The 19,403-nt window shown below is 38.3% G+C and overlaps 2 protein-coding genes across 2 annotated transcripts; one reads left to right on the top strand and one right to left on the bottom strand.

The window, feature by feature from the left end:
• Positions 1–2,821: 2,821 nt before the first annotated feature.
• On the bottom strand, positions 2,822–5,420 carry LOC131290841 (tetratricopeptide repeat protein 17). The gene is made up of 4 exons (XM_058320025.1): positions 5,182–5,420; positions 4,188–5,086; positions 3,326–3,416; positions 2,822–3,255 (listed from the first exon to the last, which is right to left on the bottom strand). Exons 1-4 carry the CDS (start codon positions 5,287–5,289, stop codon positions 2,986–2,988), a joined length of 1,368 nt encoding a protein of 455 aa, XP_058176008.1. The 5' UTR covers positions 5,290–5,420; the 3' UTR covers positions 2,822–2,985.
• A 2,942-nt stretch (positions 5,421–8,362) lies between these two features.
• LOC131290423 (ubiquitin carboxyl-terminal hydrolase 2) lies at positions 8,363–18,949 on the top strand. Its single transcript, XM_058319577.1, has 11 exons — positions 8,363–8,508; positions 10,097–10,529; positions 10,636–10,910; positions 16,393–16,567; positions 16,631–16,777; positions 16,859–17,075; positions 17,152–17,304; positions 17,374–17,546; positions 17,665–17,817; positions 17,891–17,969; positions 18,067–18,949. Exons 2-11 carry the CDS (start codon positions 10,145–10,147, stop codon positions 18,134–18,136), a joined length of 1,827 nt encoding a protein of 608 aa, XP_058175560.1. The 5' UTR covers positions 8,363–8,508; positions 10,097–10,144; the 3' UTR covers positions 18,137–18,949.
• The last annotated feature ends 454 nt before the right edge of the window (positions 18,950–19,403 follow it).

The raw sequence follows: 19,403 nt of genomic DNA, 5'->3' as shown, positions 1-19,403 counted from the left end.
TTCCTCCTCCATTAATCGAAAGCAAACTGGGCCGGTTTCATGGATAAGACCGGGGAAAGAAAACCGTCAATATGTATATACATCCAGCTGCAGCTGCTTGGGAAGGAACCCGTCGCGAAAACGACGGCCCCGCGTATAGCAGGACCGGGACGTGTAAGTCCGTTACCTTTCCAGGGCTTCCCTGCAAGAGTGGCTTCTAGATTGGAGACCCTCGCCCACTGCTACAACGGGCTGCGTCGACCGAAACCCCGGATCGGGTGAATACCCCGCTTGGGTAGAGCGGGACCGGACCGAGGAAACCAAATGAACTGGACGAAGGTGCCATCCAGAACGAACCGTACGGGGGGAAAAAAAACGACAAGGTCCTCGGACGTGCACGCAACTCTCCCGGGAGAGCCCATCGATATTAAATTAAACACTAACATCGCTCCACAATGTTAACTGGCGGCAACCCCCTATCGACCAGAGAAGCCCAGTCCGGACAGGTCGATGGATAACGTACTGAAATGTGTACACCGTAGGATTTCCAGCGAATCCACGGCGATGTGCGTGAGGAGCGCACTGAAACCTGACGAACTTTGACCAACATTGCCTTAGAGCGTTTGCGCAGAACAGCGTTGCTATGGCTTTGGGATCAGCAGTGCCGACGGAGCCCTACACATTCGCTTCGAACCTAAATGGAGGATTACGAAGGAATGGGAACGAACAAGAAAGCACAGAAAAACAGAAGATCTGTATGTAGTCAGAACTACAGCCGTGCGCGCGCGTGTTGTGGGTGTGTATTTTCTACTCTTTTTTTTAAACGTTCCTAGTTTGTGTTGAAGAACCTCTCCACTTATTTACTGTTGATTACACCAGGCCTACCAAACACAAACGTCCGGGAGGGAAGGTGAGGCTACGTTGAGCAGCTTGTGTGTCCGGAATTTGAATCCTTGCAAAGGCAACTAGATGGGTCGACCTGGCGATGGCCGTAGGTGTGGAACAGTTATAAAAGGCAGCTAGAATTTACAGTACCTCTCAGTTCTCCTTTCGGATTCGAACGAATCGGCTCGTAGCGCTGCATTGGACGGATTAGTTAAGTTTCCTGCGAACGATACTCCGGTACGGTTTAGTTTTCAATACAGTCTCCTACTCTGTTTCTAATTTTCTATCAATCACTCCTGGTACAACACCCCTAAGGATCCGAGAGTTCATTTCGCGATATGGATAATTACATTAAAAGCCTTATAGGTGTGCCAAAGATCGTGTGATTCCTGGTAGCCACTTATGTAGTGCAGTGTTCATACTAACAACGCTGGAAGTGATCGTTTTGTGTGCAGCTTGTGCCTCCATCAGCTTATTTTTACTATAACAATATGCAACATCGATCTACGGATTTCGAGATCATAAGACACGAAGTCCACTGCAGCTGCTGACCACTGCACAAGATTAGAATATAACTCTTGTGCGTGTGACAACGGCTATCGTGGGTATTCCAAGCCATCGGTACGTCTATGGCGACTGTCATTACAGATAAAGCTTACTTATTTCCGACCAGTTCCCCATCAACAACAACATCTCATCAATCAATCGCAGATCACCAGTGAATTTTCAGTAAACACGTCTAAAACTACATCAATGTTCAACAGAATGTTTCGAAATCCATGTTCAACAGAATGTTTCAAAATTCAGGTTCCACTATGATCCCTAACCTAGTTCATAAATTTGGTAAATCTACTTGTAAATCGTAGTTATCGTATTGCCAAATCATATTTTACTTGGTTTCTAAGTTTTAATTCAGCTCGAACAAGAATAGTCGATGCAAAAGCAGTCTAGGATGTAATGAACATAATCTCGAACAAGAATAGTCAATACAAAAGCAGTCTAGGATGTAGGGTTATTTAAATACTACGGGACGCAAAGTCCCAACATTTCTGAAAAACGAATGATCACTAAGGCAACTATAAACAGTTTAAACAAACAACTCGTTTTCAGAAGAAGACACGGGCTAAATAAGGCTGGTCCACCAAATCCCTTTTCAAGATGAGTCAACACTGTGCAGTATACATATCCGAGTTGATATCAGTCCTTTACACCTGAATCATTTCTGCATTTTTATGTACAGCCTTAGTACAAGGGAGACCCCAGAACCAGAGTAGAACAGCGCACAAACCGTATATGTATGAGACCAACATACCAGGCGATACATTTTTGTGAATATCGATGGTATGTTTTGTTTAAAATTAAGCAACATTGAATCGAGCAGACCTGAAGAACACAAAAACTGTAACGAAGCTGAGGGAAAGTGTGTGTGGTTAACAACATCGGCATGTTTCTAGACATATAATTGTATAATTTAACAATTTAACAATATTCGAAGTGATGGAATATGTTCGTTAACGTGTTTTATAGGTCTTGGTAAACGTCTTAAAAAAATAGAGAAAATTTGAGCAAACAAATTCAGAATGAAAACGTCTAAACTTTTGTTAACAATGTTAGCCTAAACAGTTGTTGAAATTAAATATTGCAAGCCGGGATGCTTTAAGTATACAAATCCATTTTAAATGTGAAAATACAAAAAAAAAACATTTTAAAGCATTAAACTACTAGCCAGACAAACCTTTTACCTTTTACTTTTACAAGTGATGTACCTTCGACAAAATAGATCCGGAGGTAATATGACGAGGAAACAAGTGTGATATTTTTAAATTCAACCCAAGAGAAGCCTTTTGCACGAAATCAAGCGAACTAAAATAGGTTTAAAGGTCTCAGCAAGGCGGTTGACAAAAAGTCAGTGAAATATTTTAGAAAAGTCCTAAATACTATCAATAAGGATTATTTATAAAGTGTTTTAAAATATATTGAAATCGCCTTCACTGCGTTGAGGAAGGAAGCATTTACAAAACGACTATGTTTAGCCGGGTTTTCCATAAGCCTCTTCATTTCGATCAAGAATACTTTCAATAGAAAGCAGATATAACAATTCTATTTCCACACAAATCATGTTCATAAATGTTCAACAAATATGTTTTTGTAAATCCCTAGCGAGTTTATCTTGTACGTGTTAATTAGCTCCTGCTTAAGGTCCACGTAGTTGTTGAGTATCTCGACAGCAAAATCTTCCATCAACATCTGCACATCGGATATAAAATCACATGACAGTATTGGCTCACCCCTGTCCTTAGCCATACGAGTAGTACATATTTGGCTTCGCTGAATCAAAAAATCTATCTGGTTGCTGTAACTTTCGTCAAATACGCGAGACTTCAGTGGTGCCTTGAAGGATAAAGAAGAACATGATATAATTAGGCAAACTTACTTCCATAGATTGTAATTAGTTAATTACCTGTTCGCGATCTAATTTCTCGTGATATTCATCGAATTCATTTTGTAGTGTGCCGTACCGTTCCAGTCCAGGAATGATATCCTTAAGTAACCTGAAAAGTATAATTATCACAATCCAAATTAAACCAGGCTCAACATTATAAGATACATGAATATGATCTATAGTAAACTTTATGTAGCAAATATGAAATCCCCAACATTCTCCTTTTAACCCATCGACAAAACTCCATACCGTTACGTCCCTGAAGTTAATTGGTAATACTTTAGATTAGAAAAATATCCCTATATATTGTTATTCCTTTCTTTGACCAAGGTTTGACCCCTCAACAAATTACTATGATTTCATGTGATTCAAATCTAATTTACGTTCCACAAGTTAGTGAGTTATAGTTCAATTAAAAAAGACTCACTATATCAATTTTTGCATTCTTCTATCAATAAAGTTTGACCCCTCAAAAATTGTATGATTTCATGAGATTGCAGTTTTTGCAATAATTTCACATAAATAGAAAAGAAACTTGACTTTTTAAAAATGTGTATAGTCCTAGAACCTATTTACGTGTATTTACAGTCAAATGCTCCTGCATTTACCATATGAGAAGTCTCATGATATAACTAATTACCTAATTCTGCGTCCCATGCTTGAAGAAATATGTATTGACGCTTCGAACAATAAACAATTGAACTAGAATAAATTGTTCGCAAGAAATACGTATACTTTTTGGTCATGATTTGAACACGCACATTAATTTTAATGATTTCATTCACGAAACCGAAAACAAACATGTTTAATCCTTATTTAAGTACCAAACAGGAATGTTTTTAATTTCGTCATGTTTTGCAAATTGAATGTTTATACTCACTTTTCCATGGTAAGTAGATTTATCTTCAGTACTTTGAAGCATGTTATAGATTTCTTGATGTAATCTATTTGTTTAGAGTATATACTACTTAAACTCTCTGTTACTCGGTATGCCTCGAAGCTACGATTGAACTCGGAGAGTAGCATATATGTGTTACCAAGAGCCAGTTGATTTTCCGGCTCGTTTGCCTCATGATCTACAGCTGCATGGAGTACTATGAGGGAATCGTTCAGCTGTTGCGTCCTCTGCAGTATCGTGCCCAGGCTTAGCAGTGCAATGTCTTTGGATTCACGAGGTGCTAGCGTAACAGCTCGTCGGGCGCACTCCATAGCTTCCGGCGCGTTTCCCTTTAAACGCCAGTAATATGATGCTATGGTGTGCATCTTCCACGAGAAAGGATTCCAGCGAAGCCCATCGGCTAAAAGCTGTGGTATATTATACTGGAGACCCATGAGTACTTCTTCTGGGGCCATCTTCAGTTTGGAACGATTATGAACACCTTTCAGATGATCAAAAGCCGCCACACTGACATCCATCGGATAGAACTCGCTACATGTCGGAACTTCTATCTGCTTCGACGTTCTACCAGATATGGACAAGGAACTGTGATCGTCATTTGCAACAATTGACTTATCGGTTAATTTGCCGATACGAGTAACGTAGCCAGGGTTAACGATCGTACTTAGGATATCCGCTTCGCCGAGATAGTAGTCTGGAATGCAACTGATTTTATCCGTCAACTCATTAGTGTATTGATCTAGATTGTTCATTTTTTGCGTGAGATTCGATTTGATTGCCAACAACTCGCCAATAACAACATCTATTTTTTGTTTGTACACATTTTGATTCAGAAATGCAATCAGATCGTACGATCGACGAAGATAGAAGGGCGATGTTAGCTGCAATGTTCAAAACGAGTGTTAGTGTTGCTGTTATGGTATTATCAACAAAAGGATTTTACACGTTTAATGTTATTCATTTGACTGTAACTTACCTGTGGTATAATTAAACCGTCTGCATTCAGTAACCAATGTGTGCTAGGCTCAACAACTGCACTAGTGAAAAGAAGAATCAGGGACGGAAGGAGGTGCTTACGCAACATATCTTATTGTATATAAATCTCTTCTATTGAAGATAATCGCCCATATGTTGCCTTCTCTTTGGGTGTTCTTGATATTCTTTAAATCAATGTAGGCCGCTTTTTATAGCTCAAGACTCAGTAGTTGCTGTTGAACATTCAATCCGTGTTTTGATACGCCGTATCTTTGGAGTCAAAGTCTATAACACTGGAAAAGGTAGCGTACTATAGGAAATTTTGACAACGTTGTCGCATAAAAGCGCGATTCAAGGGTACGATCTTAAACCGTAGTCACACTTGTCCGTCAGTGACTTGAAATTCAATAGCGAGTGGTAGTGCGCAGAAAGGAGATCTACCATTTATTTTATTTATTAACATATGACGGGCGTTTCCGTATCGTAGATTCACGATTTACTGTAGCATAGAAATTCAAATAAACGCAAATAAGATGTGATCAGTAGTGGGCAAACAGCTTTTTTTACATACGCATTCACTAAATACAAATATCAAACACACGATATCACCCACTAGAAACACTCCTCATTTTTGCCTATGGGCCGAGGCCGGTTGTAATAAAATTAAGGAATTTTTCGAGCACTCGAGCAATTTTTCGAGCAGAATTGCTGTTCCGAACTCCCAATTTTGTTGTTTTGTTGAGTTGTTTTGCACGCATGTAGAAGTTTTGAGGAAACCGTTAGCAAATGTCTAGCGGGAATAAACTCCTTACGCACGCGTGATCAAAGAAGTTCATTACGCCTAGAAGAAAAAGAATTTCATGAGTAACTAAGTGAAAAATCTTCCATTCTTGACAGCACATAATCCATCTTAACCTTGGTGGTAACGACGATGGTGCTCAAGATAAATATAGCATGGTGGGTCATAGCTTCCTGGTGTCAATCATTTTTTTTTTTAATGAATTCTAGATTGGTAAAAATTGTCTTCACTGGACCATTGAGCCCATATTAGTATGTTTGACGAATTCAAACGTGTCAGAAAAATAAAACATTATTAGATTATTAACGGTAAAAAAAACATGCTTTTAGTTTTTTTTGCCACCAAAATCTTAGTATTTCTAGGGTGGAATAAAGCAACAACTAAGATTTAGTATTTCGAGTGTTTATATACAAATTTCTCTAAACGAACCAAACTTAGGAAACATAGCACAACCTTGATCCTACAAGGACCTTGAAAATCGAGTTTCAATTGACGTTGTTTTGCCCACACATGATTGACAGTTGCCATCGTATGATTCTTTGTGTTTACTTCGATGCAGTCGTGGCTACCGATCATTGAGGAACAAATGGTGTAGAGTGAAGAGAAAACACGTTTAAATAGCTGTACTTGTTGCAAAGCATGTGAATATATCTTGGAGATAAACATTCAGATTATCCGCGGGTGAGTCAAACGGTATATTGATGGATAAAACATACCAGAAATACGTCACCGTCGGTCTCGTTTTCCTAGCCTCGTTTCTGGCTTAACTTACCTTTTCCGCTTAACTAACTTAACTTTTCCGCTACACAGTACTTTACTGATATACGTATAATCTGCAGTGGGAGTTGTACAAAGTGATCTCATGTTGCCTCGGACAATATTGGTTCTCACCAATCTCAACTTCGTGTCGATTCATTAGTCAACCATTACGCTACAGACTCTCTCTGTTTTTCGGTCAATCGTGTCCTCGTACCGTGTGCATTTGAAGGCCGTGGAGATGTGCGATGCCCGTGACAAAGAAATTTCCATCGTTTCGACTAACCCAGGCGAATTGCATTAACGGGTCCGGTTTCTAATACGGCCAGCATTGTGCATTACCATAATTTATACTTTATCAAACTGCTGCGTTTGAACAAGTCGAGTATCGATACATCAGTCGTTCGCAATTTTTTGCTTTTGTTTTTTTCCGGGCATTTTCTTTTATTACGTGTGCAGTGCTTCAACGGTGCCCTCGTGTGGAATGAGCAGGTTCAGTTTTCGTTTGCTTGCATTTGTGTACAGTTTATAGTGCTTTATGCCGTGCGGTGGTACCTAGAGAGGTACTTGTTTTTAATAAAACAAACATAATTGTTACCCAGCACTGGAAGTTTCCGTATACTAGTTCTCATTCTACACAATAACGAGGACTGAGCTTCTTTGCAAAGCGCACCATAAAAGGTCGAATTAACAGTTGCTTGATTGAATAAGGTGTAATAAATTAACCTGTGGGGCTACTTCATATATTTTCCATCGATAATTTCTACGTGTTTGAACACTCTGGTATTATCTTCAAGTGCAAATGATTATTAGATATTTTTCAAATTGTCCTAAATTAGTAGAAAAGCATCCATAAAGTTGCAAGCATTGCTGGTTTGTGTACTCTTTTTTCTTTGATTGGTTATTATAAAAATACAATGGTGCAGATTAGTTTCCATTGGGCCATGTGGTTGTTTCGTGTGTAGCATACACATTTTTTCTCTGATCGTGTCATTTTCTTACTCTCTGTCATTTTTTTTCCTGTTGTTACAAAAATAGCTCGATAACGACGCATCGCGTCGCAAAATTGCGCCAAGGACAAGAAGATTTATACAAACCACACAGTCTAACCCCGTTACATTAATACTTAAACATACAATTGCACGTGTTCAAATAGTGAGTGAGTGATTTGAATGATAAAAATGAGAACGAATTTGTAAAAAAAAATCGGACCGGTGGTGTTATGTTTTCGGTGGAGAATTTAAATGCTTTGTTTCATTGTATGCTTTAGCTATTTTACATGTTAATACAGGTTAGTTACCCACGACGACCTATATCAATAAACATTTTCTTCATTTTTCACAGGTAGTGAGTAAAGACGTTGACATCAAACGCCGCCTCCCGCTCAACCATCAACTGCTGCCCTTTACAGAATCTTGTAAACACCATTTAAACAATGTGTGACCCGCGTGACGTCTGTTAAGCTTCAATCAACGGATTGGAATGTTAAGTGATATCCCCGATCAATTTTTCTCAACCGCGGGGAATTGAAAAAGGAAGAACAGCTGATTAACGGACGGAAATTTTGCGATGCTGTGCTGCTTTGTATCTGAACGATAAGGATAGTTTCTTATAACGACAGGCTGCATCGTTTGAGCGTACAGAGAAGGATACAAAACCTCGCCAACAGAGACGTTGCCTTCTTTGTCAACACTTAACCAAAGCCGCCGACCGTATAAGGCTGCCTATCACCTAGTTAAAGGCTACTATGAGCTCCGCACATGATTCGGACAGGTAGGTAGATTATATGCTTGAAATGGGAGCGCACAACCTGCTACGTTATTTACGCTGGTTTTGAGTGAGCACGCTTCTTTTCTTTTTTTAAACCCCTGGTTAATCTTCCCTCAATGTAGGTTAGGTGTGTAGGTGAATCTTAGCTCAAAAATTTTCTTTAATTAATGGTTGCAAGTGCGCACGCGCTTGTGCCTTTTCTCACATGTTGTCAGTAGGTTATTAAAAAAAGAACAAATCAACAGTAAGGTGAAATTTCTGCTAGTGATCACCATAGTGATCTGGGGTTAGGGCGACTTTATTCGATCGTGACCTAGATTGCAGATAGGAACAACTTACAAATATTACAATCCCATTTCGAAGCATGTATTTGTTAATGTGGTCAAGGTCTTGTTGTATTTCCAACAATTCACAAGTCCATTATGTACATTGTTGGTTTTATACATGAGTTTCCAGTGTAAAACTATTAATTTAGAAGGATTTATTCGTTTTTACTTCCCATCGATGTCACGAAGAGTTGACGTTGTGGGTGAACGAACGTAAAAGTGTACAATCCGAGTAAAAACAATCAGGGGGGGTTGATATGATCTAATGCTAGTTGTGAGGGGGATTTTTTTGTAATCACTTTACAATATCATGGACAGTGCTGAAAATGCTGACGGTTTTGACTGTTGTAGATGCTTATGCGAATTCTTTTTTTTTTTGCACATCTACAGTCTCGCGCTTGCGAAGTGACTTCAGAACGTGATATAACTTACGGTGGTTCAATAACAAACTCTAAAAATAGTTCCCTTGTCATCGTTTCGCCGCGGAGCGTATAATCTAACGACGTACAAAAAAAAAGTCACATTCAAACGTTTAGACCGTTCACACTGTCCCACGTAATTGACACACATACACACATACACACATATGCATATGTTCAGATGTACACAAGCACACCCGCGGATTCTCTATTGCCAAGCAGGAGGACAAAGTAAGCTGTGTGTAGCTTGTGTGAATTCAATCACCTCCGAAATCAAGTGATCTTTTTGATCCGTGAATTGAGTTTCGTTGCCAAATTTTGGTTGATATTGAAATAGTAGAGACTGCAGTAATGAATAGTGTGAAAAGAGAAGATTTCCGATGAAAACAACGAGAGGGTTGGCTTGCTGTAGCTTGAATTCAATCAAATAAACCTGAATGCAACTAGGTACTACCAACATGTGTCCTTATTCCACTATGTTATTCTGTTTCGATTTCGGATAGACCGGTTTTTAATAAAATCGAAAATGTGTGTTTTATGGCAAAACAGTTCTCCACATTCAGCTATGTAGCTATTTGAAATACAATATCATATTTGTGGTTTCACCATATGGAGTATATTATTTGCAGACATTTTTATATTAGTGTTTAACGGTTAGACGGTTGAACGGTTAGAACGGTTGAATTTTCTTTTCATTCTCGCAAATTTGTATGAGCTAAAACAAGATGAAAACTTGGGATCATAAATTGAACCAATATGTTCTTAAAGATAGGGCAGAATAGTGTATAGTTTTCTAAACTCTACCACAAATATAATCAATAATTTGAACTTATTTTTCTTTTACAGAACGATACTGCCTAGTGAAGATTATCTGCAGTTCTAACGGGGTCTAATATGCCAGTCATATCAACGTACTCGTCTAGTGGCAGTAGTTATATCTCGTCGTCCACCAGCCGTTATCCCAAGTCTAGCTACTCTGATCGGAAGTATTATCCTTCACTCTCGAGTGGCATCAATACAAGCAGCACCAGCAGTGGATTGTACCGAAAGGGGTCATACCGCTATGATCTGCCGCTCACGTCGTCCTCATCATCATCGGTCTATCGTCGAGAGGATCGGGAAAGCAACAGTACCCATCGCACTCTCAGTGGCACTGCGGACATAGCTTCCAGCGGTAGTAGCAAAAACAATACGAGCACATCCGGCCGTTACTCGTCTGTCTACGGAGGTTACAGTTCACTTGGCAGTTCGTCATTGTCGCGAGACTTTTCACATAATCGTACGGCATGAATTATCCATATCTAAGAAACGGGATCCCAGTGATGGGTCCTGTGTCTTAAATGTTCATCCTCGATTAATATGTATTGTTTTCACCCTCACCGCAGGATCGAGCCTCAAAGCCTCAAACAACAACAGTTACGTCTCGAATTTACGACACACAGCACTCTGTGGTGCAGAGCTTTACGAGCGATACAGTCTATCGACCTTCAAGCCTGGTCCTAGTATCGTCGATCGGGCAACTCAGGCCGCCACAGCAGCCACTAACAATACCAGCAGCAGTGGTATTGCATCTTTGAAGGGATCATCCCCGATTGTTTCCTCGCTGGAACCAAGTGGAAACAACACCAGCAGTACCAGTGGCAAATCCAGCGGTAATAAGGTAAACAGCTCACAACTCTCAAACAATGCATAAACAATAGTTAAGCTCGCTAGCTCCCGCTGCTCGCCAATCGCAACTGCTCATTAGGCACTTGCCCTGCTTTCGGCAGTTGCCAGGTTAACGGCATGTAACAATCATACATCGTCCACTATCGCCACATTTTCACCTCCATAAAAACCATCTTGTACTATTATCATACCAATGTGCCAATAGAATTGCTCAATGAAAACATACAGCCATACAGCCTGACAGTATTAGCTCGCCATTCATCTGCATCAATAACAGCTTATCCTTTACGAAGGATAAGTCCATGATTCTGCTTGATCGATGTGTTTCCCATGCTGTGTGTTTTAATGAAAGTAGCACTTTCAACCCCAGCCTATTGAGTTCTATAACGAATATAGTTGTGCATATGATCCCTTTCTTCTTTTGATGCTGTTTTAAACATCAAATCATTCGTATCATCGTCGAAAATTTCTAATTTCAAAATGTTAATTTCGATAACATAGCAATTGGCAACCAAACTACGACTAATTAATCAATCGAAGTCAATATGCATTGTGTACAACATATTTCAAATGTTGTCATGTACATGTGCAATTTATTTTATGGAAAAAAATCAATGATCCTGAAGATTGTTAAATCAGGATAAACATGATTTGATCGAGAAAACAAAAGAATCAAACACAAAATTGTTTTACAATGTAACAATGTAATGTAGTAAGTAATTTTGTTCATCCTTGGTAGCACCTGAGTGATATCTAGTGGGTGGAAGGAATTTAGTCAGTTGAATGTAAATTATCCATGAGTTACATGCATTGTTTCCATCTTCATCATCCACATCACCACCAGCGCCACCGTTATCAGTTTTGTAATAAGCGTCACTTTACGTCGGTAGCATTCGTAAATGGATATAAAGCATGACAGCTACTTAGCTGAAAAAAAAGTTACATTACCGTTTGAACTACGAAAAAGAAAGTCAAAATCTTCTTCTCTTGTAAGATGACCCATTTCCAAATTGCTTTTTCGGCACTCCATTATTCCATTCGCCTGATCAGGCAAACCAGTCGAAGCGAAAGTAGTCTACATTGAAGAATGTCTATCGGTTATCGATTGTATCTCTGTTGGTGGCACTCATTTCAACAGTAGTCCAACATTCATTTGCTCTGGATTTTCTACTAGATTTGTGATATCTAATACAGTCACTACAACTCAACCCGTACTACTGATATATCTCTTTTCAAAACATCGACAACACTATCTTCCTCATCGCCATCTGTTACTTATCCGTTTGCGTCAACGAATACCACCACCACCACCAACAACAACATTGTGCTGTTGGGAACTCTTGTGTCGACATTGTTGCGTCAAAAAAAAACTGTTATCGCATACGTAGTCGGAACTATTGATCAACAGACTTCCTTGTCGGTCAAAATTAAGGGTGGCACAATTCGGCTAGTTTATGCTATCTCGATTTGCGGTCACGCTCATCAAACTACTCCAACATCCAGGACAATACTAATCCTAGACGGTTTCGAAATAACTCGTCAGAAGAAAATCCGACCCCCGGCCCAAGTGGACCGCATCGATCACCAAAGCAATTGAATTTAAGTTGATTGGGTCGTAACACTGTCATTCGATTGTGCATATCCTCTAACAGCTGGACCGCATCGATCACCTCGCCGACTGAATTTGAATTGGTTGAACCTATCATTAGATTACTTTCTGGTAGTAGTGGCGTATATTCACAACTGTCTGCAGAACTCATGGGGTCTCCATTAGTAGCATAAAAGAGGCAACATATCACATGATCCACTTGTAATCCGCTACCTACTACTTCATTTAAGAGCAACGATAGCGAGCGCGCGAGCAACAGGACCACTGCACGACAGCAAGAGACATTTATTTTGTACTAGTAACTTTCTCGATTTTACTTCTTTTCACAATTGCGTTTCATTGTTCCACCTGCATTGCATTCATTCGCAAAACACTTTCCCTTTTTCACAATTATGAACTACATCCTCTTCACCGTATGCATTCGATGGAACAATCTTCAATTTTGAATATTGAATCTTGAACTATTTCAATTCAAAAATTGAATATCAATCATAAATACAACAACAACAACGAAAAGAATAACTTTTTATAAAAAAATACAATAATTTAAAAATTGCAACTTTAACGGAAATATCAACTCGCACGTTACCAACCGCTGCGTCGCAAAAATGAAATCCCTTAACATTACCGTGAACATGGAGGAATCATTCACGCAGACTACAGTCAAACTGCTGCGTCCGTCAGCGTCGTCACGCTCAGTGGCGACTGCGTCGACTACAACGACAGCAAGCTTTACCGGAGTGGTGAGCAATGGTGGGGCTGGTGGTGGTGTGGCAATGGTGGTTGGAGTCTCGAAGCCGTCCTCATCCTCCTTAGTGAAGGCAGTCACATCCAGCGACGACGTTTGCGACAATGGGCCCAGCAATGGGGAAAATGATGGCGATTTTCACGTCACCGCTACAATCCGCATTAAGCCGAAAAGCTCCAGCGGCACTAATGCCGGCATCACCAGCATCGGTAACAACAGTATCGTGCACAATGGCGCTGGGAGCATAAAAAGTGAAACAGCCCGTGGTAGCAGCAACAGTTTGAGCGCTAAAGTTTGCGATGAAGATGAAGGCAACCAGCAGAATAATAATACCCGCAAGAGTAGCAACGATATCGGCAACAGTATGTTCAATGGAACCTGTAATAATAACAACATCAAAAGTTGCAATGATTTCTCCACGGCTTCGAGCATTAGTAACGATGCCGGAGGAAGTGGCGGTACAAATACGAGCAGCAACCATAGTTTCCAGTTGGAGTTCAACGAAGAAAAACCGAAAGATGATGATAATGATAGGATGAGCTATGTAAGTAATATTCTAAATTCGACGGGTTTTTTTTTATTTTACATCAACTAACAGACACCCAAAACCAACCAACGCACATACACACACATCTATGTTTAAAACATATAAAAGTTTGAAAACCAAAACAACAAAAAACCGATTCGTAAACCACAACCACCGAATAAATGGTTCGAAAGCTGAAACAAGCGTGAACCGATGGAATATCTACTGGCAAACGTATGCGGCTCCTTGACGATCAAGAGAAGCGCAATTTTCCCACTTGAAAATATTGTGGAAAGTTTTTTTCTATATTCAATAGTTCACACCAATCCGCTTATAGCTTTCCGTTCTGAAGGCAAGGCGTATTGTTTGGAGGTTATGCATTTAGAGTGTTCAGTTATATCAATTTCAACTAAGTGTAATAAAGAATCATTATTACACTTTCTTTCATCAATGAAAGGTTAGTTTCGGAAGATTGCGAGTGCGTTTAAATACAATACATAGTTGTATTAGCATTTGAAAAGGTACAAGAAAACAACATACATTTATGTTCTGTTCTTGTCTTTTTGATAGGGAATACTCCCGTTTATTTGTTACGTTTTTGTTCGTTTTATATTCGTTTTTATTCTTGTTAATTAGAGTTTGAATACTCACTTACTTGCTCTTGTTGAACATGCAAGCAGGTGGTCCGTTAATTTGTGTATTTTGAATGTATGGTGAACACATGTTGATACTTGAACGGAAAGCAATGGCGTCAATGAAGATTCAATGAGAGACCAATTCAAAGACAATGATGTTTGTGGATTTACCAAAAACATCATCAGTTGGTTACTATGTGTATTCCATTAATTTTCCAATTGCTTTATGCCTTATACATCTAATTCTACTGGCTTTTATCTTTTACTGTTATATTAACGTCCTGGAAAGAAGCAGAAGAAGATGAACGACTGTTACTGTTATGATATATTTACCATTTGACTGATTTTAAATATGCATCATCTTTTGAAAAAGTATGTGATCTTCTTCAAAAGTGAGCGTATTTTATTCAGAAAATGAGCTGCGGTATTTCAAAACTGATCTATTTTGGTGACATGGCTTGGGGTGATGGATGATAATAAAAATTTGAAAAATTAAATGGATTAAAAAGATAAAGTTTCTTAAAAACGAATTAGATATCTAATTCTACTTGTTGGTGTTAAAGTTAACAATGCTTTGAGTATCAACAATTGTAGTGCGAAATGTTGTGGATTAGCTTCACAATAGTATTATCTAGTTGCTCAGTTTTATAACTATACCTATATGCGTTTGGTCGAATTTGATATGTGCACCTGCCTTTGTAGTCTTATGTGGCTAGGAAATACTGTTCTGAAGATATGACACAAATTTAAAGAATCGAAGAAGTTCTTTGGCATGTGTCAAACTGGTGGATAAGTAATATGATTGGGCTTTTCGAAAAAAATGCTTCAATTGGTTTTACTGCTGTCATGCTTTAAAAATAAAGGCGTTTTTTATTACAGTTTTGGGTTAATGTTGATGCTCAAATGATTGTTTGCTGCGTACCTGTGTTACTTATGTAGTTACATTTCTTGTGTGTGTATCTTTATTAACACACTCTTTCTTAATTTGTTTGCCTTTCTTTTGATGTATTTACTAGCTATACCCGCTTTCACATTCATGTACAACTAAAAAGCCATATTAGACGCATAAATGTGAATCAATTGCCTGCGACTAAGGTTGCAAAAAATTAGTAATATGAAAAAATATTTTCCCATGCATTCACTCAGTCGCACGAATGTGAAAGAGCCTTAACTAATTCAAAGTCTACGTCAGACATTTCTTCCAACCAAAAAGCTACAAAATTTATAAACACAAATTCATCCTCACAAGCACCTAAGATTGCTAGCACAAATTGAATTAAAGGATGAAACAAGAAAGAGAGATTGGGTTTCAGTTAATTTACCACACAGACAGAAATAGATCTTTGATTTCGTTGAATTTATTTCGATATAAGAAAACAGACAACATTTTCAGAAAACATATTTATTTTAAATGACAAACGATAGTGTAATTATCATTAATTTCAAAACATGAAGTATTTGACTATTTAGCAATGTGAAAAACTACGATCCTGACGTGTAATTAACGATTCAAAACAATCAATTTTAGCTGAACAAATTTTATAATTAAGCATAGTTAATGAACCTATTCCTCATTATGAAACTTAGTTTGAGCCAAATAGTTAATTTACGCATTTGTCTTAGTGCTTTGAATCAATATTTAGTTGGTTCTATTACTATGTAGCTTGTTCAATAAATTATTTGAATGTAAAGGATCTTCCAATCCATCATATTCATGTTAAAAAGTACACATCATAGATATAGTTATGCTTTTCAGTGTTAGACGATGGTTGGTAACAATATAAAACATGTCTCAGCTCTATATAGCTATACGAAGAAAATAGATACAAGATACATTTTCAATAGATAATATTGTAATAGACATTTACAACAGACGGATTCTAAACATTCGCGCATTCACAATTTCTTACGACTATTTTTAATATGTTTTTGTCTTTTCATAATATTTCAATATAGTTACAGAGTGGTGTAGGCACGAAAGAATTAAGTTCTTCGGGAAGCTATCGAGCCAGTAAAGATTATGACTTATCGTATCGTCTTTCCTCACCTTCCACGGGTGCGTCGTCGCTGCCAAAGTCAAGCTATAACTCCAGTTACGACGTAACAGATTCCGTTCGTGGTCGAAAAGAAGGTATAAGGTGCAAAATTAAATCTCGATCATCTTATTCATTCGGTTATTTGGTTTATCTTTTAGGTCTATGCGGCTTGTGGAATATCGGCAATACGTGTTTCATGAACTCCATAATTCAGTGTCTAAGTCACACACGTGAGCTGACAGCTTTCCTGCGCCTTCAACCATCTACCGAGCGTGGCACTAGCAAAGATCAACGTATTCTTGTTGGTTAGTAAGCACACATTCCTTGGCTTATAAACAATGAAGCCTCATTGATGCTTAATTTTTGTTTGTGTTTTTCTCTTTTAGAGTACACCAAGTTGATCAAAGATATGTGGAGTGGAACACAGCGCAGCGTAAATCCGTCAGAGCTCAAGTACGCCTTCTCTAGCAAGCACCGAATGTATTCCGGATCAGCGCAACAAGACGCGCAGGAGTTTTTACGTTTCTTCTTAGATTCCCTGCATGGTGCACTTAATGTAGCCGTGAAGCGCGATCCGCTTGGTGAACTTGATGATGACATGAAGTAAGTGGTCCATGGTAGTACCTCGCCGTTTAACCTTTGCAAGTGCCTATAGTTGATGCTTTTATCTCACTTACAGTAATCGTGTTAAGGCGGATATGCTTTGGGATTGGTACTCGAAGGCGGAAAACTCTATGATAAAGGATCTTTTCGTTGGACAATTACGCAGCACACTGAAATGCACATATTGCAGCACGGAGAGCACAATGTTTGATCCATTCTGGGATTTAAGGTTGGATGCTTTGATGAACACTTTTGATGGGTGCATTTAAAAACTTCTTTTTCCTGTATTTCTTTCCAGTCTACCATTGCCATCATCCAATTCAAGGTGCAAACTCGAAAATTGTCTTGAAATGTTTATCAAAGAGGAAATACTCGACGGGATTGATCAACCAACATGCTCCAAATGCAACAGCCGGAGAAAGTGTACTAAAAGTCTAACCATCGAACGGTTTCCTAAATATCTCGTCATCCGTATCCTTTTACCACAAGAATATGTTAATAATAGATTTGAATATTTTTATATTTAGATTTGAATATTTTTCATCTCATAATGAATGTCATGTTCCTTAACGTATCCTCCGATGTGTAGATTTAAAACGATTTTCGGAAACTCGATGGAGCAAACTGACTAATGTAATTGAGTTTCCCTGCGGTGAGCGAGGGCTTAATTTGCAACCATACGCTTCTGAAGACAATGTGGGACCAGCTTACTATTCGCTCTATGGAATTTCTAATCATATGGGTAGGATAAGGAGCCTACAGCTCGATCTAAATTTGTATCTCCATTTTAATTTCTACTATGTCGCTTCTTTCAGGATCCACCGCTGGTGGTCATTATGTTGCCGTATGTAAGCATCCAAAAACCAAAGAATGGAATGAGTTCAATGATAACTTGTAAGTAGTGATTGATCGATATGTTCATTCGACATATGGTCGACGCCTTTTCAAACACAGCTCTAGTATTAACACAAATTTTATTGTATCTCCACAGTGTCAGCGAAACATCGGAACGCAGTTTGGTAACATCCAGTGCCTATGTTCTGTTCTACGAGCGTGCCTAGAATGCGTGTTTGCTAGCAATGGCGAGAAAAGAGAGTGATGATGCCATTCATGCAACACACATGCATAAACAAAATCATACCCATACAAAACAAATCCCTTTTTTCACAGGGTACACAAAGTTAAGTGGCACTGGCTTGTGCTAAAGATCTTAACCAAACTAACCAAACACTAAAAGAACTCTTAACAATTTATGTTAAAAATGCTGAGTTCTGCAAAAGAAAACTTCTCATTACGAATTTTCAATGAATATGAAAGAGAATTTAACAATATAAAGTTAACTATTCTTCTATGAGCACATAGGAAATAATTTATTTCAAAGAATAGCGCGTGGTAGGGAGGTAAGAACAGTGACGTCGATTATATAAACTATAACGACCACACAACTAAATTATGCGCGAAAACAGTAGAATTGAGAGAGTTCGATTAAACAAATGTAAATCTTCTACTATACTTCTAACTATCTTGCAAAGCTGAGAGGTAACGAATATCATTGAGGAAAAGTAATAGTTAACAACTGATTTTCTTTATTTATTGACCTATACAAAACTTCAGTTTGAATATTTATTTTACGATAATTGCTTCTAATCATAGGGTTGTTTGTGGAACGACATATTTATTTCTTAGTTATTTGTTTATTTATTTATTTATTTATTTATTTATTTATTTATTTTGAAAACGGATGAGAAGTTTAAATTGCAAAGAACTATTTCCGGATTGTCTCAGCAGTTAACAGTTACGGATTGTTTAAGCCGCTGAAAGCGGTTTGCTGTGCTTGCAATAAAAATGCTAGTTTTAGCGAATAAATAAATGAACGGACTCGCTGTTATTGCAACATGAAGGTTGAAATTGTTCAGAATTATTTTCAAATGCAGGAAAAACAAACCGAATGGAAAATACAATCCGTCTACCTAGCATACGGCTTCAAAAATATATGCAAGATAATTGAAATAACAATGCTTCATTAATAAGAAACGTGACGTCATGGCCCTTTTAATAACTTGTTTTGGAAAGTTTTAAATATTATCATATTTTTCACATTATTTTTTTTTACAATATAAACAAACTCTGAGTTCTGCATTTTTAGTGTGAATGCAAAAGAGAATGATAAAGTAAAAGTAAATTTCGATAACATTGACCTACATGAGTTCAATCAAAGAATAAACCGAAAGATACGCCACAGGTCGTATGGCTTATGTGACCGTAGATTTTCTTCGCTGCATGGTCGAAATGCGGTAAATTCAGGTGAAGCGTTAAGTCGGCATTTAC

The sequence above is a fragment of the Anopheles ziemanni genome, chromosome X, assembly GCF_943734765.1.
Source record: "Anopheles ziemanni chromosome X, idAnoZiCoDA_A2_x.2, whole genome shotgun sequence".
Taxonomy (NCBI): Eukaryota; Metazoa; Arthropoda; class Insecta; order Diptera; family Culicidae; genus Anopheles; species Anopheles ziemanni.
The sequence above is the reverse complement of the archived record's forward strand: the minus strand, read 5'-3'. Positions and strand labels throughout refer to the sequence as shown.